Source organism: Camelus dromedarius, chromosome 14 (assembly GCF_036321535.1).
Source record: "Camelus dromedarius isolate mCamDro1 chromosome 14, mCamDro1.pat, whole genome shotgun sequence".
NCBI classification, from domain to species: Eukaryota; Metazoa; Chordata; class Mammalia; order Artiodactyla; family Camelidae; genus Camelus; species Camelus dromedarius.
The window spans coordinates 51,590,149-51,614,879 of NC_087449.1; the positions used below are offsets into that span (position 1 = coordinate 51,590,149).

Here is a 24,731-nt window from a genome sequence, read left to right on the forward strand (position 1 = left end):
GAGTGTGCAGGTGAGCGGGGCACATAATTGTGACTGAGTGTCTCTGCATGATGATGTGTGTTGAGTGTACTGACCGTGCAAGTGTTGTGCACATAGTTGGTTTGAGTGTGTCTGCCTGGGTGTGATGGGGTGGAGCTGGGGAGGGGGGTAGTTTTGGTCCTAGTTCATGAAGGCTGAGGCACATGTTAAAGGTGGTTTGTCCTCTAAGGTTTGTTTTTGGCTTTGATTAGAAACAGAGGTGAGGTCCCAATGAACAGGAGGAGGCTAGTCCAGAAACCCAGGCTGGAGCTGAGGCTGGACCTTGTGTGGGCAGACAGGAGCCTGTACGCCCGAATCTACTTGGCACCTGCCTGGCTGAGGGACCTTGGTCCTGTCTAGACCTGTTTTCCTCCCCATGTAGGAGGCTGTTGGATTGGCTGACATCTGAGGGACTTTCTTCCTTAGACAGTGTCCGCTGCAGTGTCTAGTGTTGGAGGGGCTCAATAAACGTTTATTGGTTGAATGAAGTAGTGGATAAATGGACTGGAAACTGAGGCACGGAGCTCGGGCCCATCCCTCACTAACATTCACACAAAGCCTCCACCACTGGACACACACACACACACACACACACACACACACACACACACACACACAAGCTCAGTCACAGACTCACCTATGTTCAGCCCCTCAGTTGCCCACACCTACTCACCCTCACCTTTTCCCAAGAACTTACTTGCTGCCAAATTCCTGCTCAGGGTCTCAGGACCCTTCCTCCCTCCCAACCCCACCCCTGCACGCAGGGCTCTGTCCCCACGGGTTCCTTGGGCTCCCTGCTCCTTGGTTACCGGGGACGCCCAACCCAGATGTGCCACTGACCATAGAACTGTTCTGAGTCCCTCCCTTCTCATCCTTTTTATGGTCTGTCTCTCCCTTTTCCTTTCATTTTTTTCTCTCCTGCTGATGCACACATACACACACGCACACGCAGCCCTTCCCACTGTCCATCTCACCTTTTACTCTTTTAACTCCCTTGGGTTTTGTCCTTGTATCTCCTCATTCCTCTCACGCTCTCTCCCTCTCTCTGTGTTTACATCTGTCTGTCTTTCTCTGTGTGCGTGTCTCCCTCCACCTCTCATTCCCCCTCTGACTCTCTCTCTCTCTCTTACTCTGTTTTCTCACTCGCATCTCCTCTCTCTTCCTCACTCTCCTGCTCGGAGTCTCTCTCTTGAGTGCACGCTTTCTCCCTTCTTGCTGTCTCCCTCTCTGCTTCTTCTCCTTCTCCTCCCCAGCTCCCAGCACTGTGGTCGCAGCCTGCCCCCTGCCCTGCCTCTGTGGGAACCCCCCTGGGCAGTGCCCACGGCCTGGGTGACCCAACTCGGAGGTTCCCCGGGCATCTGCTGGAGGGGCCCTGAGGTCACGGCATTTCCTTCTAGGGGTGACTTGGCTTGATGCACTCTGCTTACTTCTGCAATTCCAGATAGCACTGAGGCTGGGGCTGTGGACAGAGAGCTCGGACCTCACAGCAGTGGCTGCTGCCCTGGCACAGGTAAGGGGGTCCCAGTCCTGGCCGGGCAAGGGGGAGGCCCGTGAAAACATCCTCAGGAGAACAAGGCCATGCCCTGGGACTGCGCCTAAGCAAACGGGTATTTCTCTTTTTAAGGGACTGTTTTGACATCTTCCTCTGGCCCAGAGGCTCTTGTTTAACAGGAATTTCTCGTCATCAAACTTTCCCAGGGAATCTGCTCCCCTCATGATCAAACTTTTCCAGGGAATCCACTCCCCTCTGTTTCTCTGAGGCCAAGGCAGTGCTGATGTGACCTCAGGGACCTCACTGGGAGTTGGTGATGGTGATGAGAGGGGCTGCCTAGATCTCAGTGATCTCATGTTCTTTACTAGCTGTGCGGACTTGGCCATGTCACAGCCCCTCTCTGTGCCCGTTTCCTAAATTGTCGAATGAGGATAATGCCATCTCCCTAGCAGAATGGTCAGGAGATGTGAAGGGTCTGGTGCAAGGCAGGGTATTTAGGAGCTCACTAGATGCTAGATTTTCACAGCGGGTGATGAAGATAAATGGGTTGTTGGTACAAAGGCTCACAACCTGTTTCCCCCATCAGGTCCCAGGTGGTAGGGACAGAGCACAGGCTGGTACCCCGGTCCTTTGCTGGCAGGAGGTCCTGATGTGGGCGTGGCAAACTGAGTTGCTGTCCCGACACTTGCTTACCTGTGAAGAATGAGGGAAGCAGCAGAGTCTCTCCCCGAGCATTCAGGCAGCTCTGATTTAGCTCTGACTGGATATGCAGCTGTGTTCCAGATGGTTAGAGGGTGTGTGTGTGTGTGTGTGTGTGTCGGGAGGTACGAGGGAAGCAAAAGAAAGAGACGTCCTGAACTTTAGGCACTGACAACCCAGCCAAGGAAAGAAGCCTACTCCAGGGGCAAAGAGATGGCTGTGGGCCTGAGGTAGGCACCAAGGTTTTGGTATCAGCTCTTGCTTACTGTAAGGAGGAGGAATTGGTTTGTTCCTTGTTATAATCTCACCCTTAGCACAGAGTTTGGCATGTCATACAATCTTGGAACGTGAACTGAGTAGTGGATGATAAAGCAGTATGTTGTACTAGGAAAAGGATAGACAGCAAGTCAGAGACCCAGCCTCGGGTACCAGTTCTGCCCCCGAGACTGCTGTCACCCTCGGCAAATCCTTTCTCTTCTCTGGGCCTCAATTTCCCCATCTGTCCAAGGAAGATTTGGGTGAGGGATTCACAGTCTATGGTGCTAATGACAAAATGTGTCTCCAAGACTGAGTTTCTGTTCCTGACTGGTGTTGGGATGGGAGAGGGGTGTGATGAGAGGCTGGGATCCTGTTTGCTTGTCCTTTTATAGGGAGACCTTTGTGTCCCCATCCCAGGCCTGTGAACAAGCCCTTGTTGAGGAGAAAGGGATCCTTCTCTTTTCCAGTGACAGCCCCTCCTTTCTCACCCAGGTCCCCATAGGTCCGCCTAGGAGGGGCCACAGCTGAGCTATATACCTGGCGTGCCTCCTGATGGGTCCGGGGAGAGCGTGTCTGGGTTAGGAGTGGAGCCCGTTCCCCAGTGCGGCCGCGTCTCTGACCAGCCGCCATTGGGGTCCTTGGCAGCAGGGTGGGAGGAGAGAGAAGCCTCTAGTGTATCTCTGTGTGTCTGTGCTAGTGTGGGGTGGACTGGGGAGTTGGCTCTGGCTATATCTTCGTGTGCCTGGGGCATGCCAACCTGTGGGTGGGCCCAGGGCAGCCCAGCAGTTCCCAGCAGCTGATCGTCAGCAAAACCAGCTGAGAAGTTGGTAGGCCTTCTTTCCCTCATGTCTTCAGCCAAAGAGAATCCAGAGCCTGTGTGTGTGTGTGTGTGAGAGAGAGAGAGAGAACATGTGGGGGGCAGACCACCACTCGGCAGCCCCTCCCCACCTCCCTAGTTCCACAGGCAGGAGACCCTCAGGGCCTCAGTTTGCAGTGGAGCTCAGCTGACTGATGGACAAAGCATGTGAAAAATTTGTGCAAATCCGTGTATACTTTATAAAACCTGTTTCAATTTCCCAAGTGCTTTGCTATTTACCAAGCTCTTTATCACTCCCCACAATTTTCCTTTTCACAACAATGTTTGAGGTTGGGGTGGGGGTTGGGTGAGGGGAAGCATCGTGCAGAAAAAGATCCTAAGGCTCAGAGCTGGGAGGAAACTCACTCTCAGTGGTGGATGGCACTGCTGAGGCCGCAGTCCGGACCCTCTGATCACAATTTCTATGATTTCTCTTTAGTCACTCTTGGTTGCTGCTCCCAAAGGACGAGAAACGGCTGCTTCGGTACACGACTGATTCATTTGCTCATTCATTCATCAACAAACATTTTCTGAGGGGGAGGGTGGAGATCACAGTTACTGAGCAGGAACCACGTGCATAAATTGCTTCATTCTGTACTTACGACTGCCTGGTGAGGAAGGTTCTATTATTACCTCTTTGCAAATGAAAAAAAGGGGGCTGTGAGAGCCAAAGATCAGCTAGGAAAGAGCAGAGCCAGGTGCAGATCTGGATCTCTGTGGCCACAGGACCTGTGCCATGTACCCTATGTTTTCCCGAAGGCCAGACCCTGAAGATGTTGGAGTCATTCTTGGTATAACAAAGGGGCGTGCCCCGTACTGGGGAAGCCCAGAGGAATAAGTGCCTCCCCCCTCCCTCCTCCCTGCCCTGGCTGACTTCCAGGAAACAGGGTGCAGGGGGAGTGGTTTGGGGGTGGTGACTCATAGACAGATACTATCTGGGCATCTGGGAGCCAGAAGGAGAGACCCAGGCCAGGCTCAGGGTCCCCCAGCTCCCCAGGGATGTCCTAGGCCAGCTGAGCGGAGACTGAGTCTCATCAATGTAATATCCATACCTGGGATCAGGTGGGCCCCAAGTGAGAAGGAAAGTTGGGAAACTCTGGTGCACAGGCCACCCCTGTCTCTGGGACCCTAGACCCTGTCCCTGATGTCCTCCTAGACAAGGAGCTCCATTCATCCACCGATCAATGTTCCCAGCATGGTGCTAGGGTCCTTGTACTGCAAACTGTGGGGAGCCTAGTGCAGATTCCCCAGAGGTCAGGATCCTTGCTCCCTTAATTTACCCCTCAAATTCACCCCTCAAATTCCTCTGCTTCCTGGACAAATGGTAATGAAACCACTCCATGAGGGGACTGTTCAGAGAGTATGAGCAGCTTGGCCAGGCCAGGACACAAATATCAAGCAACAGGAGAGGTCGAACTAGGAGGTCACTTGTTTATTGAACACCTTCTATATGCCAGGCTCTTTAGGGATTTTACAGCTTTCAACCTCAGAGCTATACTGTGAGGTCAAGGTCAATATTATTTCCATTTTATACATGCAAAAACTAGGATTCACAGAAGGGAAATGATTAAACTACAGTGTTTCAGTGGCCCCAGGGAATCTATGGACTGGGGGTGGCTGAGGCTGGTATGAGAGGATTTGGAAGTGAAGGATGAGGGACAGTGTGACTCTGTGTGTGTGTGTGTGTGTGTGTGTGTGTGTGTGTGTGTGTGTGTGTGTGTGTGTGTGTGTGTGTGTGTGTTGTCTGAGCCCTCACATCCAGGGAATTCCCAGCCCAGAAGGAAAGATAAATCAACAGCCATTAAAATGCACTGTGATATATTCTGTTACGGGAACCAGAGGCACCTTTAACTCTTTCTTGAGTAGAGAAGTAAGACTAAAAGTAGCCAACATTCACTGAGCTCTTACTAGGGATCAGGCAGTTTCTGTTTAATCCTTACAACAACCCTATAAGATAGGTAATATTATTATTAGGTTTTTTGTTTTTCTGTTTGTTTTTTTACAGATGAGTAACAGAGGTTCATGACAGTGAAATTGTCTTGGGTGAAAATTGGCTGATAGCATTTTTGCCAACTGTCCTTAGCTGTCATAAAAAGATGTGACTGGTTCCCAGAAGCTTTCAGGGTTAATAATATATCTGGAAGCCTGATATAGGTGGCATCAAGCTGGGGTGAGCGTGATGTGAGCAGTTGCAATGACAGTGGTGCTATTTTGAGAAACATTTGATCTGATCTAATTGGCAGATTGTCTGGATTTCCTGTAGATTCAACTTTTTAGAGCTATTGATCATGAATACCATACATTATTCATTGAATCTTCACACCAGGCTGGGGAGATATGTGCTTGGAGTATTATGGGCTCCATTTACAGGGGAAGGACCTGAGGCTTAGAGACTGATAAGCTTGACCAAGGTCATGAAGCCAAGATGTGACAGAGGCAGGATTTGAACTGAAGTTTGTCTGACTCCAGAGTCTGTGGTCTTAACCACTGTCCTTTCCAAACACTTTATATCTTTCATCTCACTGGATGCTCACCAAAACTCTAGAGGGAAGATGTGTTATTGTCCCCATTTTATAGATGAGGACCAGAGAGGGGAAGCAGTTTACCAAATGTCACACAGCTATTAAGTAAAACAGTTGAGACATCTGATTCCAAATCAAAAATACACAATGTATTTTCAAATCTGCTATGTCTGAGGCCCATTAATTTTTTTTTTATTGTGGTAAAAAAATATGTAATGTAAATTTACCCTTTTAACAGTTTTTCAAGCATTATTAACTATATGATTGGCACATGGTTGTACCACAGATCTCTAGAATTTTTCATCTTGCATAACTGCATCTCTATACTCTTTGAACAACAGCTCCCTGTTTCTCCCTCCTTCCAGCCCCTGGCCACAACCATTTTACTTTCTGTTTCTATGAGTTCGATTAGGTACCGCATGTAAGTGGAATCATTCAGTATTTGTTTTTTTGTGATTGGCTTATTTCACTTATTAATATCTTCAAGTTTCACCCACATTGTAGCATATGATAGGGTTTCTTTCCTTTTTAAAGCTGAATAGTATTCCATTATACATGGATACCATGTGTTTTTTTTAAATTTTATTTTATTGAGTTATAGTCAGTTTACAATGTTGTGTCAATTTCCAGTGTAGAGCACAATTTTTCAGTTATACTGTTTAGCCATTCATCTGTTGATGGACATTTAGGTTGCTTCTACCTCCTGGCTATTGTAAATAGTGCTGCTGTGAACAGGGGTGTACTAATATTTCTTCAAGATCCTGTTTTCAGTTTTGGGGGAAAATACACCAAGGAGTGAGATTTCTGGATTATATGGTAGTTCTATTTTTAATTTTTTGAGGAACCTCCATATTGCTTTCCATAGTGGCTGAATCATTTTATATTTCCACCAACAGTGCCAAAGTGTTCCAATTTCCCCACATTCTCACTAACGCTTGTTATTTTCTGCTCTTATGATTGAGGCCCTCCTAATGGGTGTGAGATGATATCTCATTGTGGTTTTTGACTTGCATTTCCCTGATTAGTGATATTGAACATCTTTTCATATGCTTGCTGGCCATTTGTATATCTTCTTTGGAAAAATGTCTTTTCAAGTGTTTTGCTCATTTTTAAATTGTTGTTGTTATTGAGTTGTAAAAATACTCTATATATTCTGGATATTAACCCCTTATTGAATATATGATTTGCAAATATTTCCTACCACTCTGTAGGTTGACTTTTTACTCTGATTGTTTCCTTTGCTATACAGAAGTTTTTAAGTTTGGTATAGTTCCATATGTCTATTTTTGCTTTTGTTACCTGTGCTTTTGGTATCATACCCAAGTAATCATTACCCGTTCCAATGTCATGAAGTTTTCCCTCTATGTTTTCCTCTAGCGGTTTTGTAGTTTCTAGTCTTATGTTTAGGTCTTTAATCCATTTTGAGTTAATTTTTGTATGTGGTTTAAGATAAGGGTCAACCTTCATGCTTTTGCATGTGGATATCCAGTTTTCCAAATGCCACTTGTTGAAGAGACTATCCTTTTCCCATAGTGTAGTCTTGGCATCCTTGTCAAAGATCTTTTGACTGTATATGTGAGGATTCATTTCTGGGCTCTCTATTCTCTTCCCTTGGTCTATATGTCTGTCTTTATGCCAATACCATACTGTTTTGATTATTGGACTTTGTAATATGTTTTGAAATCAGGAAATGTGAGGCCTCCAACTTTGTTATTCTTTCTCAAGATTGTTTTGGCTATTGGGGGTCCTTTGAGATTCAATTTTAGGATTTTTTTTTCTACAAAAAAAATGCCATTGGGATTTTAATAGGACATTGAATCTGTAGATCACTTTGAGTAGTATGGACATTTTAACAATATTCAGTCTTCCAATCCATGAACACAGCATGTCTTTCCATTTATTTGTGTCTTCTTTAATTCTTTTCAGCAATGTTTTGTAGTTTTCAGTGTGTAAGTCTTTTGCCTCCTTGGTTAAGTTTATTCCTAAGAATTTTATTCTTTTTGATGGTATTGTAAATGGGATTGTTTTCTTAATTTCTTTTTCTCTTAGGCTCATTTAAAAATCTTCATTTTACCAATGAGAAAATAGAGACTCAGAGTCATGGGGTGAGTTTAGTGTTTGAAAATTTGCTTCCAACTTCAATGCTGCCTGGCAGGAGTGAGAAGGATACAGAACAGACTCCCCCACACTCCTCCACCCCACCTTTGCCCCATTCAGTTCGCAACTTTGGGAAGCACAGGTAAAAGCAGGGCCCCAGATCAAAGGCATCTCTTCCCTGGGCCTTGCAGCATCTGAAGAGCCTATTCTCAGCCCATAGTATAGATCTCTGAATGGAGAAGTTGGCCAAAGAATGGTTTACTTCTTGCATCGGCCACAGCTCAGCCTGGAAGAGACAGGATGGGCCTCGGAGTTCAAACTCCCATCTGCCATTTCCCAGCTATGTGACTGTGGACAAGTCTTTTCTCTCTCTGACCTCACTTTCTTCCCTGGAAAAATAGGCATTTTGTAAAACTCACCTTGCAAGTCTGATCTGAGGAGGAAATATGACCATGGGTAAGAAGTGTCTATACATTTAATTAGTAAATGATGTCCAGTGTCCTGAGCTTCGGTGGACTGGCACCAGCTCTCCTCCAGTCATGTCCTCCCCGACAGAGCACAGAATCCTGGGATCCAGGAGTGAGTGCTCAGTGGGAGCCTGTGTCCTTTCCACACCCCCAGGCTTGTGGGACTGTGAGGAGCTGTTAGTACATGGAATGTGCATGAACTTGGATGTGACTGACTTATAGCTTATAAATATTTAGACATTTGTACTCTTGACCTCAAATGGCCCCACAAATTTGGGGGCCAGTGTGATTGGTAAACCCAACTTCCCAACCCACAGTCCTCACTGGGGAAGTAACTAGCACATAATTCCTTCTGCCCAAATCCTGGTGGCCCCTCCCCTCTGAATGTCTGGCTGAGGATGGGGGCCCTTCCTCCAGGTCCCCTAGAGGCTGGGAATGTTTCCAGGAAGGATGGGAATGGGAGGCAGTGTGGGGGTTGGGGTTGAACACTCTGCAGGGCAAAGGGTGGGAGATCCAGATGGCAGGATTCTTGTCTCCATGAAGATTTATGGTCCCCTAGGCCACTGCCAGCTAAGTGCTGGGCCTGGGCCTGCTGCCTGGCCTTACCCATCAGGGAGCCGTGCCCACACATTAAGCTGAATGGTATGACTCCCTCCTCCTTCTCCCTCCAAATGCTCATTCCCTTCCTGAGCTGTTGAAAGCTCTGTTGGCATTAGCCTGAGGCCCTGTCTGGAGCTGGCAGGAGGCCAATATGTGGGTTAGAGCCCCTGGGGTCACTGGCAACCCATATTCCCCTCTCCTGGCTTCAAGGGCTGGCCCAATCATGAGAGGGAGTCCTGGCCATTTGTGACTACTTTGCAGGCTTATATTTGGAACCATTGTTAGGTTTATAAGATTTTGCAGTTGAAGAAACAGGCTCAAGAGGTGAAGTCACTTGTCCAAGGTCACACAACAAGTAAGTGGCAGAGCCAGGGATGAACCCAGGTCTTTCTGACTCCAGAGGCCTTCTCCCCACCCTGCTATGCCTCCCCCAGAGAGACTGGACACCTTTCCTTCATACCAGTTTCCTCTCAATAATCGGCAGGGGCTTGATCATTCATTCATTCATTCAGTCAGTCCCCAATGTCTGACACTGAGCATAAAGAGATAAAAAAGATCTAGTCCCTGCCCTGTAGAAATTCCCAGCCTGCCAAGGAAACAGCCACAGAAATCAATACTTACAACATATTGTGTCAGTTGCTATGGTGGGGGTTGAGTACCATGGCAACCCAAGAAAGAGGCAACTCTTTCTGCCTGGGGCAATCAGAGAAGGCATCCCAGAGGAAGCACTCTTTAGATTGGGTCTTAAAAAATGAGTAAGATTTTGCTGGATAAAGCAATAGGCAAAAGGCGTCCTCAGTAGGGGTAACAACTTGTGCAAAGGCACAGAGGTTTGAGGAAAAATAGAGGTTTTAGAGAAGTTCAGTGTGGCTGAAGTAGAGGGCAAGTCATAATAGAAGCTGGTACAAGGTGAGAAGGGAAAGGAGCTTGCACTTGGTCCTGGGCAATGGGGAGCCATGGAAGGTGTTAGATCACACAAGTATGTGGCTGGTAGTGTGTTGAGGCACAGCACTGCTCAAAATTCAGTGCGCACATGTATCTTATTAAAATACAGATTTTGATACAGCAGCTCTAGGGTGAAGGCTGAGATCCTGCATTTCTTACAAGCTCACAGGTGACGCTGATATGGTCCCAGAACCATAATTTGAGTAGTGAGGTTGTAGAGGGCTCACTCTGCCTTGTCTGGAGGCTGCTCTGGGGAGCAGGCTGCCACTGGTGCTCTTATGTCACTGGAGAGATCAAACCTCTACCATCTTCTTGGGTCAGCCTTCTTGCGGCCGCCACAAAGGAGTCAATCTTGTTGGTTGCTGGATATTTGTTCACTCGGCAAAGGTTTATCATGCTCCTACTCTGGCCAAGCTTGTGCTGGGTGCTGGGGATGGAGAGAGGAACTGGAAATGCTGCTTCTCAGTCCATGTCACCACCCTCTTTTGCCTCAGAAATAGTCTCTCTGCTTTCATTCCTGTCCCTTACCATCTATTCTCTGCCCAGCAGCCAAAGAGAGTCAAATCATGTTGCTCACCTGCTCAGTGTACTCCAGCGGCCCTCTGATACTTATAGAATAAAATCCAAACTCCTTATCGTGGTGTAGGAGTGATTTGGGGCTGTTGCCCTCTGATCTCATCCCACTCTTCCCATTTCTCCAAGAACACACTGACCTTTCAGTTCCTTGAACATGATGTGTTTATTTATTAGCTCAGAATATGATGAACTTATTCCCACCCCAGGGCCTTTGCACATGATACCCTTTGCCTGGAATACTCTTCTTCCAGATTTTCTCTTGATTTGTTCCTTCTCACTTTTTAGATTTTAGCCAGGAGAAGATATAGGTTTTGCAGGACTCTAAAGCTTGTACAATTTTGGGCCCCTCTTTGAATAAAAGATACCAAATTATACCTATACAATTGCAAACAAGGCCTAGGCAGTGGCCTTGAAGCTTAAACTTCATTGGCTTCATGGTAAATCTGCCTCTGGTTTCATTTATATGTCACCTCTTCTGAAGCCTTCCCTGGTCACTGTATTTTAAGCAGCCCCCTATCCAATCATCCTCATGTCACTATTTTTATTTCTAGTATTGAATTTATCATAGTTTGAAATTATCTTGCTCATTTCTCTCTCTATTTTTGTCTATCTTCTTTGACTAGATTGTAAGCTCCTCAAGGGCAGGAATCTTGCCTGTTTTATTCCTGCAGGGTCCCCAGCATTGTGCCTGGCACCCAGCAAGATGTCAGGTGAATGAAGGGACACGGTCTGTGCCCTCCAGGCCTAGTGGCAGGAGCATGCACACAGGCAATTTCAGTGGGATAAAAAGCTCTGAGCTTTGGGAGCCCAGAGGGTGGGCACTTAACCGGGCCTTGGGGGGAGGGGGCAGGGAGTGAAAGAATTCAGGAGGCTTAGAAAAAACTACCTGGAGAAGAGGAGGCCTGAGCAATCTTGAAGGATGAGCAGTAGTTAGCCAGGCAGAGAGAGGGGGGATGTCTGAACGAAGGCGTGGATGCACACGCCCCCAGATCTGGACGAGACTTGGCTGGTTACATTTTGGGTCATTTCAGGGGTTCTGCTGATGCTGGGTACCTAGTCTAGGATGAGGGCCAAGGGAGTGAGAGTCACATGGGGACTTGTGATTGGACAGAAGGTGGCAGAAGTAGGAAGAGCCTGGGTAGTGGGTACTGGAGGCACCAAGGACAAGGCTCTGGGCCAAGGAAGGGGGTATGCGCAAGACTTCCCCCAGCGATTCTGGTCCTGTATCTGGAAGGAAGAGGCCTACCTCTGCGGGGCCTCCTGTGTGGGCTGGGTGGACTAGGGAGGCTCTGGGGTCAAACACACCTGAGTACACATTGTCACAGGTTGCGTTCCTGGGAAACTGACTCTTGCTTGAGGTGTGTTTTTCCTGGAGTATTTTAAACCCAGATATTGTGTAATCTCACCTATAACTACTTCAACATGCGTATATAATAGATAAGGAATTAAAAATGTAAAAATATATAACTAATATATCACAATTACAACCTCACAAAAGTAGCATCAATTTCTTAAATCCATCTAGGACTTTGGGTTTGCATTCTCCCAGTTGCCTAACAAATTCTTTTCTTGACAGTTAGTTTGAATCAGGATACACACAAGGTCCACACACAGCATTTATTTGCTCAACTGAACTTTTTTTAAAAAATTGAAATATAGTCAGACAACTGAACTTCTTGACCAAGAATTTGACATTCCACTTCCTTGCCTCTTTCACTCCTCAATACATGCTTCAGAAACTGCTCTCCCTCTGATCATGGGAGAGAGGTTTCCAGGGGGCCCAAGGCAATGTTGGCTTTTCTGTCTGCATTGTATTTGATCTCCCTGTGGCTTTTCACACAGTTGGCCACTTGTTCCCTCGCTTTTGAAACTTTCCTCCAGCATGGCACTCCCGTGGTCCTCCTGCCTCTTCACCATCCTGTCCCTACCTCCTTCATAGGTTTCCCCTCCTCCTCAGACTTCTCTTTTAATGTTGGGCTCTTCAAGGTTTAACCCTGGGTCATCCTGGCTGTTTCTCAGGCACTCCACATGTGGTACGTCCTCTGCAGAATTCACCTTCCCCACCCCCACACTCTTCCTCCTCAGGGTCACTTTCACAAAGACCGACACCACCCAGCTCCAATCATCTGGGCCAGAAACCTGGCGGTCCTTGACTCCTCCCTTTCTCTCAACCAATAACATCCCATGCATCACTAGTTCTGTACATTCGACCTCCCAAATAATTCTCACAACCATCCATTTCCATCCACTCTGCCATGGCCCAAGCCTCCTTCGGCCCTCCAGACAATGGCAGTTATCTCTTTGCTGTCTCCCTCCCTCTAGTTTGATGCCCCTCCAATTCATTCTGTACACAGCAGCCATACTTATCTTCCCTAACTCCAGATCTGGCCTTGTCCCTTCCATGCTCCGCATGCTTCAATGACTCCCCATTTTTTGCAGAATCAAGTAAAAATTCCTTTGGCCCAATATTCAAGACCCAACTTCAGTTGACTGATGTTTACTTTGTAGGTCCTGTCTCTCCTCACCCCACCCTCCTGCCCCCGTTAAGTTTTAGCCAAACTGAAGGTCTCAGTTTCCCTGAGAGCAAGGTACCTCCTCTCCTATTCTTCCAGGCCTCTTCCTCTTTCCCAGCCATGTCAGGCTAACTCCTTCTCTCCCTTCAGCAGAGGCAGGAGTCATTCTGGACCCTCAAGTCTGGGCTAGGGGCACCGTCTCAGAATTACCCTGACGTCTAGAACCTCCACCATCATAACATTTATCACTTTTCTGAATCTCTGTTTTGCAAAATAGTCTGTGAGCTACTCACTGAAAGCCAGAGACTGGGTCTGTTCTCGGAGGCCTCAGTGCTCTGCCCGGGCCTGCAGCAGTGAGCGCTTATCCAGGGAACGCATGGGTGAGGAACTGAACGGGTGAGTTTAGCTAACCTGTGTGTGTGCCCCACTAACGTGGTGAGATGATTTAAAAAAAAAATTAATGCCCCCCCCAATTAAAAACCATGATGAACAAAATATCAAAATTTTAAATGAAGACAAGATCATAGTATCTGTCAGGGCCATATTAGAGCCTGGGGCAAAAGGGAAAATCAGATTTTGATTCTTTAAAACATTGCATTAAAATATTATTTATCTTGATTACTGAGGTTTTTTGCTCTCCTTTAAATTTTGCCCCCAGGTGAGCACTTTGCAAGCCTTACCCTAGCCTGGTCCTGGTGGGAAGACTCTCTCAGCAGGCCTGGGAGGGCATGGCACAGGGGGTGGGGCCCCAGAGGATGTCCTGGGTTGAGTCATCTGACTGGAGAAAGACAGTTTCTGGAGGACAGTTGTCCCTACCCCACTGAGCTGGAGCCTAAACCCAAGAAGAGGAAGGGACTTATTTAGTGGTGGGGGTAGGGGGTGGGGGTGGGAAGAAATGTGACTTCCTCAAAGACCCAGAGTGAGCACCACACACTGCCCAGTTGTGGGCTGCCTCTCCGCCTCTCAGGCCCCAGGAACAGGCTCCCCTAAGACATGTGGGTCCAGCAGGAGAAAGAAATAAGGCTAGTCCTAGATAAATGGGCATCTTAGACTCAAAGGAAAGAGGAGGGGAGGGGAGTGAGCTGAGATTGTGAAGCATCTATTATCAAATTTTCTGGTCTCAAGATCTCTTTATATCCTTAAAAATTATTGACAGCCCCACAGAGTTTTTATTTACATGGGTTATACCTATCAATATTTAGCCTATTCAACATTAGAACTAAGATACTCTGAAACTTTTTGTTTTTAAATATAAAAACCAATAATAAATTCATTTCATGTTAACATGAGTAATCTCTTTACTGGAAAATAGCTAAATTTTTCAAAACAAACAATTTAGGAAGAAGAGTAGCATTGATTTACATTTTTCTGCAAATCTCTTCAATGTTGAGTTTAATAGAAGACAGCTGGATTCTCATATCCGCTTCTGCATTCAATCTGTTGTGATATGTTGCTCTGGTTGAAGAATGTGAAGAAAATCTAAAAGAAGGAGTATTTCAATCTCTTTTGAGATAATTGGTGATACTCTTTGATACTACATCAAAACTCCACAAATGGTATTTTCTTAAAGGTCAGTTGCAGTGTGAAACATGAATCTTATCAATGAACTTTTTGTCATCTGTTAACACCGCAATGTGTTAGTCTGTCTTGCCCTTTGAATCTTTTACTTCTGTGTAATTTTGAAACAGCATACTTTCCTCATTTGGAAAATATTGTCCCACTAAGATATGCAGGTCTTCCAAATATCGACCTTTCATTATAAGATATCAAAAAATTGCATTCATTAATATCACTAAACAAGCTCATCAGAAAACTCTTTAGATATTGAAAAGCTGTCAAGCTCATGCTGGCAGATACAAATTTTCCAGAAATTCTAATTTTCTCTTGAAAGTTCAAATTTTATCACTGGCAAACCGCCCCCATCATTTATTTTCCTTGAAGTGACAGGTTCACTTTATTTGTATTTGAGAAAATGTCTGCCAGATAGTCTCTGAAAAACATAGTTTGTCCGTCATTTTTTCAAATAATAGTGGCAATCCAAAAAACGGTTCAGCTCACAACTCGAACAAAGGCATTGGTTCTTTTCCTGAAGACAAGCACTGTACCCCAGTTTGCAGCAGAAGTGTACACGTGTTTTTCCCATTCTGATACACAGACTATTAAAAAGATGCATACTTAAGAGTTAATAAAATAAGGGGAGGGTATAGCTCAAGTGGTAGAGCACATGCTTAGCATGCATGAGGTCCTGGGTTCAATCCCTGGCACCTACTCTAAAAATAAATAAGCAAACCTAATTACCGCCCCCTGCCAATAAATAAATAAACAAACAAACAGACTAACTAACTAACTTAAAGAGTTAATAAAATGAATCATTTCCTTGCTTTATCATGGACATTTTCATGAGAAACTGGCTTTAAAATTTTTTTTCACATTGAGTGCATGGCTGTTAAAAATGTGACTTCTACGTCAGTGTGGTGTTTCTGCTTTGATTTGTGCTAAGGAGCCAGCAGTTTTTCTCACTCCTTTGTACCATCAGCACAAATGTCAACACAGTAAAAAAAGCGAACAGTGTCTTGGTATTATGACAACTGTTTTGACCTCACAGATCCCCTGGAAGCTCTCAGAGACAGTCCTCTCTTGTCCCTCATTTACATGGACCACCCTTTGGAAACTATTATCCTACAGCTTTGGGATCAGATGGCAGGGCCTCCTTTAGGCGTGGAAAAGATCTCAGCCAGGTAGAAGCTAGCAATTTTGCCGCTGGGGAAGCAGCACAAAACTGGAGTTCAAATCAACTGTGTAATTCACCAGGTGATTTGAGGGTGAGTTTTTTGTTTTTAAAGGAATAGCATTGATTTATTGAAATAATGGAACCTACATTTATGTAATTAACATAGACAAACCACCACCACACTAAATGAAACAAAGAACAAAACTTTTTCTCAATCATCAAAATTCCAGTTACAGCCAGTGGTTTGTTTAAACTCATCTGTCAGTATCTATAGACTTCAAGTGTTTCTCCTGCCCTGGGGCTCCCTAAGGGATGGGTATAAGTAACAAGGCTTTTTATCCATTCCTTTTCCTTCTCTCTCTCCCTCTCCCCCCACCCCCCACCTCCATTGCTTTTATTTATTGGTTCACGGTGCTGGGAATAGTGTTGAATAGACAGACAAGGTCCTCAATCTCCTGGTGCTCACAGTCAAGTGGGAGACTGGGAAACGGTCATACAAATATGAGTACGAGGTCAATGGCGCTTAGATTTACGACGTACAGGGAATTTTGAGATGGGACCTGACCTGGTCTGGGGCCGGTAAAGACATACTCCCTGAAGAAGTGATATTCAACTCAGGTCTGAAGCAGGAGTTGGAGTTGGCCAAGTAGACGTGGGGTGTGGACAGGGAAGAATGTTGAGGGTAGTGGTATGGGTATGGGAGGAGGCTGAGGCAGGAAAGTTCTGGGTGGGTTTGAAGACCCAGCTGGGAAGTCCATTTTGAGTGGAGCCTTGTGAGAAGGTGGCACAAGATGAGGGTGGAGTGGCAGCCTGAGGGTCAGGGCAAGGGCCGTCAGGTGGCCTTTTTTTTTCACTTTCTGGAACCTACCAAGCTATTTCCTGCCTCAGTCCTAGACCTGTGGAGATCCCTCTACCTGGAACGCTATTCCTAGGCTCCTCTCTCAGGCTCAACTGAAGTGTCACTTCTTTTCTTTTCTTTTCTTTTTTTATTTTTATTTTGGTGGGGGGAGGTAATTAGGTTTATTTATTTATTTATTTTAGAGGAGGCATTGGGGATTGAACCCAGGACCTCGTGCATGCTAAGCATACACTCTATTGCTTGAGCTATACCTTCCGAAATGTCACTTCTTTTCTAAGTAGATCCCTTTTCTATTGTCCATGCCAGCACCCCATTCTCCTCGTACAGCAACTATGTTTGTTTACATTGCCTTTGTCTGGCTGCCCCAGGAGACTGGGAGTTCTCCTGTGCTTACAGTGAGACTGACATGCTGTAGGTGCTGAGATACGTGTGGGATGAATATGTGAACAAACAAACGAACACAGAGCTGGATTTGAGATCCTGGCTCCATCATTTAACCTTGAACAAGTCATATAACCACCCTATACTCAGATTCCTAGTCTGTAAAATGAGGATTTTACTTCCTGTCTCAAAGGGCTTTTGTGAGACTCAAGTGAGGTCGTGTATGTGGAAGCAACTAGCAGGGTGCCTGGCTGCAGAAGAGGTTCTTCTTAGTGTTAATTGTCTTCCTTGCTTCTCACTGCCAATTCTGGGCTCCTTTCACTGTGCTGTGATGCATGATGAGCCTTACTGAATCTCATCTGAGTCTCTTGACATCCTTTCCTCCTTGGCTGCAACATCAGAGGGGCTTCCAGGCTCATGTGATGGCAACAGAGTGAGAGGGACAAGAGGGGAGGGGAGGGAGAGACTGATTCTGATGGAGAGTGGATGGAGGCAAAGAACTATTGAAAATGGACCAGACTTTGGGTAGTGGGATTACGGCAGTTTTTAATTTCTTCATTATACAACTGACTCAAACAACTGAGGGGTTAGGGTCCCAACCCTCTGCGCAGTTGAAAATCTGCTTATAACTTTGCAGTCGACCTTCCCTATATGGGTTTCCAGATCTGTGGATTTAGCCATCCGTGGATCTTGTAGTACTGTAGTATGTATTTAATTTTTTAAAATCCACATGTGAGTGGACCCACACAGTTCAAAACTGTGTTGTTCAAGGGTCAACTGTACTTAAACAAACAAGAAAACCCTTTTTGTTTTGAAATAGTTTTAAGCCTCCAAAAAAGTTGCAAAATAGTACAAAGAATTCATGCATGCCCTACACCCAACATTCTCTAATGTTAACAGTTTATAAAACCATAATACAATGATCAAAACCAGGAAACAAACATGGCTACAATATTATCTGAATTGTAGACCTTATTTGAACTTCACAAATTTTCCCCCTAATGATGTTTCTGTTCCGGGATACAATCCATGATGCCGTATAGCATTTTGTTGTCTTGTCTCCTTAACATCCTCTGATCTATGACAGTTTCTCAGTCTTTCCTTGTCTTTCATTCTCTTGACACTGTTGATCATTTTGTAGAATGTCTCTCAGTTTGAGTTTGTCTGATGTTTTCTCATGACTAAGTTGAGATCATGCATTTTTGGCAAGAATACCATGAAGTGAGGTTGTGTCCTTTTCAGTAACAGGGGTACATGATGTTGATGTGTCTTACTAATGATGATGGCACTCTTATTTTTTCACATTCTTTTTTTTTATTGAAGTGTAGTCCATTTACAATGTTAGTTTCATGTGTCCAGCAAAGTGATTAATGATGTTACTCTTAATTGCTTGGTTAAAGTATTGTCTACTGGGTTTCTCCAGTGTATACTTTTCTTTTAAAATTCTATTTTAAGCCAGGGAGGGCATAGCTCAGTGGCAGAGCACGTGCCTAGCACGCAGAAGGTTCTGGGTTCAATCCCTAGCACCTCCATTAAGGATAAATAAGTAAATAAACCTAATTATTTATAAACCTCCCCCTCCAAAAATATTTAAAACATTTAAGTACTAAAGCAATCAGTGATCCTAAAATATTCAAACAAAAAAGAAAAAGTGTAAAGTAAATAAACTCCCCACCAAGCCCACCTCATCTTCCCAGAGGTTACTCACCACTTTTTGAGGTGTATCCTTCTGGATCATTCTCTGTATCATACACACATATATCATGGTGTCATACCAACTTTTTTGTTTTGTTTTTCTTAACAATGTTATCCAGGGACAACTTTCCTCATCAGGACAATCAGATCTAACTCATTGTTTCTAATGACTGGCTGCTATTTCATTCTCTGGGTGATCCTAATATACTACTCTGCATTTTCCAGATTTTGTATGAGCACATGAATTAAGTTTTAACCTAGAACATTTTACCATCAACATTTTTGTTTCAAGTGTCATCAGTAGCAAAATATTCAAATGTCAGAATATTAAAAATTTTATAAGATAAAATTTTCATATATTTCATCACCAGGAGTAGATTATCTAAAACTTTAAGTGATGACAAGCTCAAGAATAAAAATAAATTTTTAAGTGGAATAGGAGAAAAAAAACTGAACTGCGACGGGTTTTACTGAATCTCAGATACCATTCATTTTAAAAACACACCATTATTTAATGTAGGAAGAAGAAAAATTAATTGGAAGATGCCATCAATTTTAAAGTTTTTCAAATGTGCAAAATGGGAGTCTCGGAATTGAGTAAATAAGATAGTCCCTTGTTGGCCCTTCGTTAACCAAAATTCCTGTGTGGTCTTCCAGGCGCGAGCAGGATCGTATGACCAGCTGCCCCTTCCAGCCTATGGTGATGGAGCCAAGTGATTCCTCTCGTGTGGACTCTGAGTTTCGATACACCCTCTTTCCGATTGTTTACAGTATCATCTTTGTGCTGGGGGTCATCGCCAACAGCTACGTGCTGTGGGTCTTTGCCTGCCTGTACCCTTCCAAGAAATTCAGTGAGATAAAGATCTTCATGGTGAACCTCACCATGGCCGACCTGCTCTTCCTGTTCACGCTGCCCCTGTGGATCATCTACTACTACAACCAGGGCAACTGGATTCTTCCCAAATTCCTGTGCAACTTGGCTGGCTGCTTCTTCTTCATCAACACCTATTGTTCAGTGGCCTTCTTGGCTGTCATCACTTATAACCGCTTCCAGGCAGTGACACGACCCATCAAGACTGCTCAGGCCACCACCCGCAAGCGTGGCATCTCTTTGTCCCTGATTATCTGGGTGGCCATTGTGGGTGCTGCATCCTACTTCTTCGTATTGGATTCCACCAACACAGTGCCCAACACGACTGGCACAGGCAACATCACACGCTGCTTTGAGCATTACGAGAAGGGCAGCGTGCCGGTCCTCATCATCCACATCTTCCTCGTGTTCAGCTTCTTCCTTGTTTTCCTCATCATCCTCTTTTGCAACCTCGTCATCATCCGCACGCTGCTCACACAGCCGGTGCAGATGCAGCGCAATGCAGAGGTCAAGCGCCGGGCGCTCTGGATGGTCTGCACAGTCTTGGTTGTGTTCATCATCTGCTTTGTGCCTCATCACATTGTGCAGCTGCCCTGGACCCTGGCCGAGCTGGGCTTCCAGAACAGCAGCCTCCATCAAGCTATTAATGATGCACATCAGGTCACTCTCTGCCTCCTTAGTACCAATTGTGTCTTAGACCCCATCATCTACTGTTTCCTCACCAAGAAGTTCCGCAAGCACCTCAAAGAGAAGTTGTACAGCATGCGCAGCACCCGGAAATGCTCCCGGGCCACCACAGAGACGGTCACCGATGTGGGCATGTCGCTTAACCATATCCCTGGCAGTTCCCTCAGAAATTAGTCCCTGACTGTTGGGGCTGGGCACAGAGGCTTATCCTCCTTGGACATCATGGACTGACTTGGGGAAAGAAGGGGTGTCTGCTGTGGTCTGGGCATGTCCTCCCTTGTCACTGGTGGCCTATTAGGTATAGAGGCTCTATCACCCAGGTAGGGATGGTGGCAGAGCCAGACTGCTGGAAAATCCAGAACTTGAATGAGCCCCTTTAGCTGCCTTTGGACACATGCCATGATAACCTTGGCTGGTACCCTCATCCTGACTCCTGAGCCTGATAGCTCTGGGAGGGATGTCAGGGCCAGGGGCAGTCCCTGGGGACAGACTCGGAGCCACCCAGTTTAGCCTTCCAGGGCAGCATTCCCAAATGAGTATGGCCTAAAGTTTTGGGCAACCACTCCTTTTATCACTAAAAAGGCCGAGAAGGGGTTTTGGGAAAGGGATGCCCCCTTGGCTGTGTGGCACTGCCTTTGGGACAAACTTTTGAGTGAGGATGATGCCACTTGGTCTCCATCCACAGGCACAAGGTCTTTGTGACATTTCTTAGGGGAAGTGGCTTGGTGGGACCTTCTTCTGACTCATGCAACAACCTGTCCTGAATGGTGACCAAAGAAGAGAAAATATGTGTAGACCAAAAGCTAAGATGGGGAACCTGTCTCCGGAGGCAGATGTGTCTTTCTGCACAGGTCTGGATCAGTTCTGGGGCAGAGGGTGAGACACAGGTGCTCCATCTTTCCATCTCAACAAGGGACCCTGATGAAATAACTCCCCAACTGTGGGTGGGCAAAGGCTCTTCAAAGCCAAATTGGGGCCATTTGGGCCACTGCAAGGCCCACAGGCTTCCACGGGAAAGGACGCTTAGGCTGAGAAGTGCCGGCTGGTGGGTGAAGCCTCCAGAATGGAACTGTCAGCTCTTCTCTCCCACCTCGATTTCTAGGGGGCCCCTCCGGATTTAGTTTCCAGGAGGTGAGAGGAGCAGCTATAATCCCAAGGGCAGGCAGGCGCTTTGGACTCTGGGCACAGAAGAGAGGGGAAAACTTCTCTTGAGGATCTCTAGATGCCTGAGCCTCCTTTTGCTCCCTGAGCGCCTGCAGTGTGAACTTGGCAGCCTCAGGCCCAGGGGCTTGGAGGAACCTTCCCTGCTTTCCAGAAACCTTCCTCCCTTCCAGCAAGTGTCCCCACAAAGCCAGGATTCTTGTTTCCTGCTTACTGGGCTGATTCTGATAAATGCCTCCAAATGGACTGGTAACCTGCTTAGGTCTGGGATGGTAGCCATGGGCTGGACTTAGCGGATGGTGACTAGGTGAATAGTGCAGCGTACTTGAACTTTGGTGTCCCACAGACCTAGGTTCAAGTCATGGCTTTGTCACTTCCTACTCAGGGACTGGGAGCTGAGTTTCCTACCTCATAGAGTTGTTATGAGGAGCAGATACCTCGTGGTCAGGGCGACTGCTCATCCCATATTGTCCCTTTTTCTGAGAATTTGTCCCCTCTTATCCTCTGACAAGAGCTAAAGGGATAGAAGGTGAGCATCTGACTCTTGTGGTCCAGTTCTCTCTCAGGAATAAGCAGCAAGATTCAGGGATGCTCTTTCAAGCTCTGTAGGCCACTTGCCTGAAGACATAAATTCTGGAGGTGTGTGTGTGTGAGAGAGAGAGAGGGAGTGTGTGTGTGTGTGTGTGTGTGAGAGAGAGAGAGAGAGAGAGAGAGAGAGAGAGAGTGAAGAGAGAGAGAGATGTGTATTTGTGGCTGGCAGGGGGTAGGTATCTGCATGAACATAGTAGAGGAAACAGCTCTGCTCAGAGAGGAGAGGGAGATGTGCAGAGCAAGGCAAAGACCAGAGAGGGACCACAGGGACCTGGAGAGAGGAGGGAGTGGTGCTTCCAGGGCCTGCTGGCTCTCTTCCTCCCGGCCCAGCCCTTCTCAGAGCTCCACTTCTGCACTCCTTCCTTTGGGTCCTTGTGAGATTCCCCTGTTAAGATACATGCCCTTACTTCACTTAAGCTGATTTGAGTATCTATTACTTGCAACGAAAAGAGCTCTGAATGCAATAGATGCTCATATGCTGACGCACAGTGTTTGTTGAATTTCAGTTGTTTGTATACCCCCTCGTAATTTTTGCACTGTCCATGTGTCATCTGTTTACTCAATAAATATTTTTCTCGAAATCAAGTCATTTTTAAAAACTTAAAACTATTTAGTGTCTACATCTATCAAGATTCATCAAATTGTGCATCTGAAATACATGTAGTTTACTGTGCAGGAATCATACCACAATAAATGTGTTAAAAACAAAACAAAACAAAACAAAACAAAACAAAACAAAACCCTTAAACCTATTTAAAAGGATGCTTTAGAACTAAATTGTAAATGAAAATGAATGCCACCAGCCACATGTAGAAGGTAAACATAAACATAAAGCATAACTGTTAAAATCAAAATGTTTTTGGTGTCCTGTGTACAGTCACCTCCTATGCCCCACTGACTTGTACATCACACTTTAGGAAACATGAATGGAATGTATATAAATACAAACAGTCTGTACTCAGTAAGTGCTCAATAAAGAGACAGACAGTTCCGAGATGGTAAATTGTGATTGCCCCATTGCTACTCTCAGAATATTGCCCCAACACACAGGCCAGGGTCTCACAGGCCCAGGGCCCAGAGGAGTAGGGGCAGTATGTTAGGTTGTAGCCCATGCTACGTCCCTGCTGATCTCATCACTCTGAATACAACCACCTTTACTCCTCCGTGACCTCTGCCTGGTTTTGATCTTCTCAGATGCATTCTCCTCTTTTTAACCTAGCCCAGAACACCTCCTCCAGGCAGCCTTCCTAAATTCTTCCATACAGGGTAATTGACCAACAATATTTTAGGTCTGGGAGGGTGCAACTTTTTTTTTTATACCTTAATAACTATTGAAGTTTATCCATTTCAATGTATGTCTTTCATACCCTGAGCGCAGGAATTGAATCTTTTTTTTTTTAATTGAAGTGTAGTTGAAGAAACTGAATCTTCATCATCAGTGTATCCACATTTTTCATACAAAGCCTAGACTTGACCTCTGTCTGTCTCCAAAGCTTACTGCTTCCCCAGGGTGTAGCATAAACAGGAACACTGACATATACATGCACTTCATTTAAAAAGGGTTTAGGAAGATTCTTTAGGGACAGATGAGGAAGGAGTTTAATGTATATTCATATTTTAAAGAAAGATGTCAGGGATTTTCAGAGGATCAGAACACTTTGGAGCTGGGAGGGTCCCATCTCTTCATCTTACTAAGAGAAACATGGGGACTCAGAGGGGCTATGCGACTGCAGAAATTACACAGGGGGAAAGTACCGGTGTCTCTCCCTTCTTGCACAGGATTATGGCAAAAGCTGAGCTGTAATTCTTTCAATGAAACACCACCAATCAGGATTTCCAAGCCATCTGCACACTAAGAAGTTTTCCTGCTGCATTTTCCCCTGATCTCAGTCTTGATCCCAGGGAACTACCAGTGTTCTCACTTAAACAACACTGGCTCAGGTAAGACCTGATTCCTTACCTCATCCAGATCAGTCACAGACACAAGAGTAGTAAGTGTAGGTCACAATTGACTAGAACTGGGCACACCTGTGCCAATTTTTCTCATCTACGTTGTATCTGTGCTTGAGACCTAAGGCCACAGATTAAATAAAAACCCATCTAACACTTGTTTTTTGTGCAGGCTTGGTATTTCTGTAATACAAATCATGTTTCCTCTGACATCCTACGAGAAGGCCATCCTGTCTACCTCACCTACCCAGTCATCCATCCAGCCATCCATCCATCAAGATATCCAGTAAACACCTATGTAGTACCTATTTTAGTCCAGTAACTATGCTAAGTATGTTTTTTATCTACTGTCTCTCTGTAACCTCACACCCTCCTTGAAAGGTAGGTGTTTCAGTCCCCATAGAAATGAACAAAATAAATAAGGATCTGAGCTGACCGAATAAGACAGTGGATGCCTTCCAGGTACTTGGTACAGAAGGACAGGGGCTTATTTTTTGGTGAGCCCCAGATATTTGCTTGCCACTTTCACAAAATCTTATCTCATTGAGTCCTCACAACCACTGTACAGAATTGGTATTTTCATGCCCACTTTACAGATTGGGAAATTGAGGCTCACAGGGCTCCAGTGATTGGTAAGGGCTAGTAAGTGGCGGAGTAATATTCAAACCTAGATCTGTCTTAGTAAATATGGGTCCCTTTCCTTTTCTCCTCTCCCTGCATGGCTGTTACCTCGTCAAGCCCGTCTAGGCAGTGTTCTAGCTT

At 45.6% G+C, this 24,731-nt stretch overlaps 1 protein-coding gene across 2 annotated transcripts; it reads left to right on the forward strand.

Moving 5' to 3' along the window:
* Positions 1-1,370: 1,370 nt before the first annotated feature.
* On the forward strand, positions 1,371-22,600 carry PTAFR (platelet activating factor receptor). 2 transcript variants are annotated; one of them, XM_031464482.2, is made up of 2 exons: positions 1,371-1,528; positions 19,367-22,600. In XM_031464482.2, exon 2 carries the CDS (start codon positions 19,383-19,385, stop codon positions 20,439-20,441), a length of 1,059 nt encoding a protein of 352 aa, XP_031320342.2. In that variant the 5' UTR covers positions 1,371-1,528; positions 19,367-19,382; the 3' UTR covers positions 20,442-22,600. The 2 variants fall into 2 exon arrangements, with proteins under 2 accessions (XP_031320342.2, XP_064349947.1); XM_064493877.1 differs by lacking the exon at positions 1,371-1,528 and adding an exon at positions 13,956-14,613.
* The last annotated feature ends 2,131 nt before the right edge of the window (positions 22,601-24,731 follow it).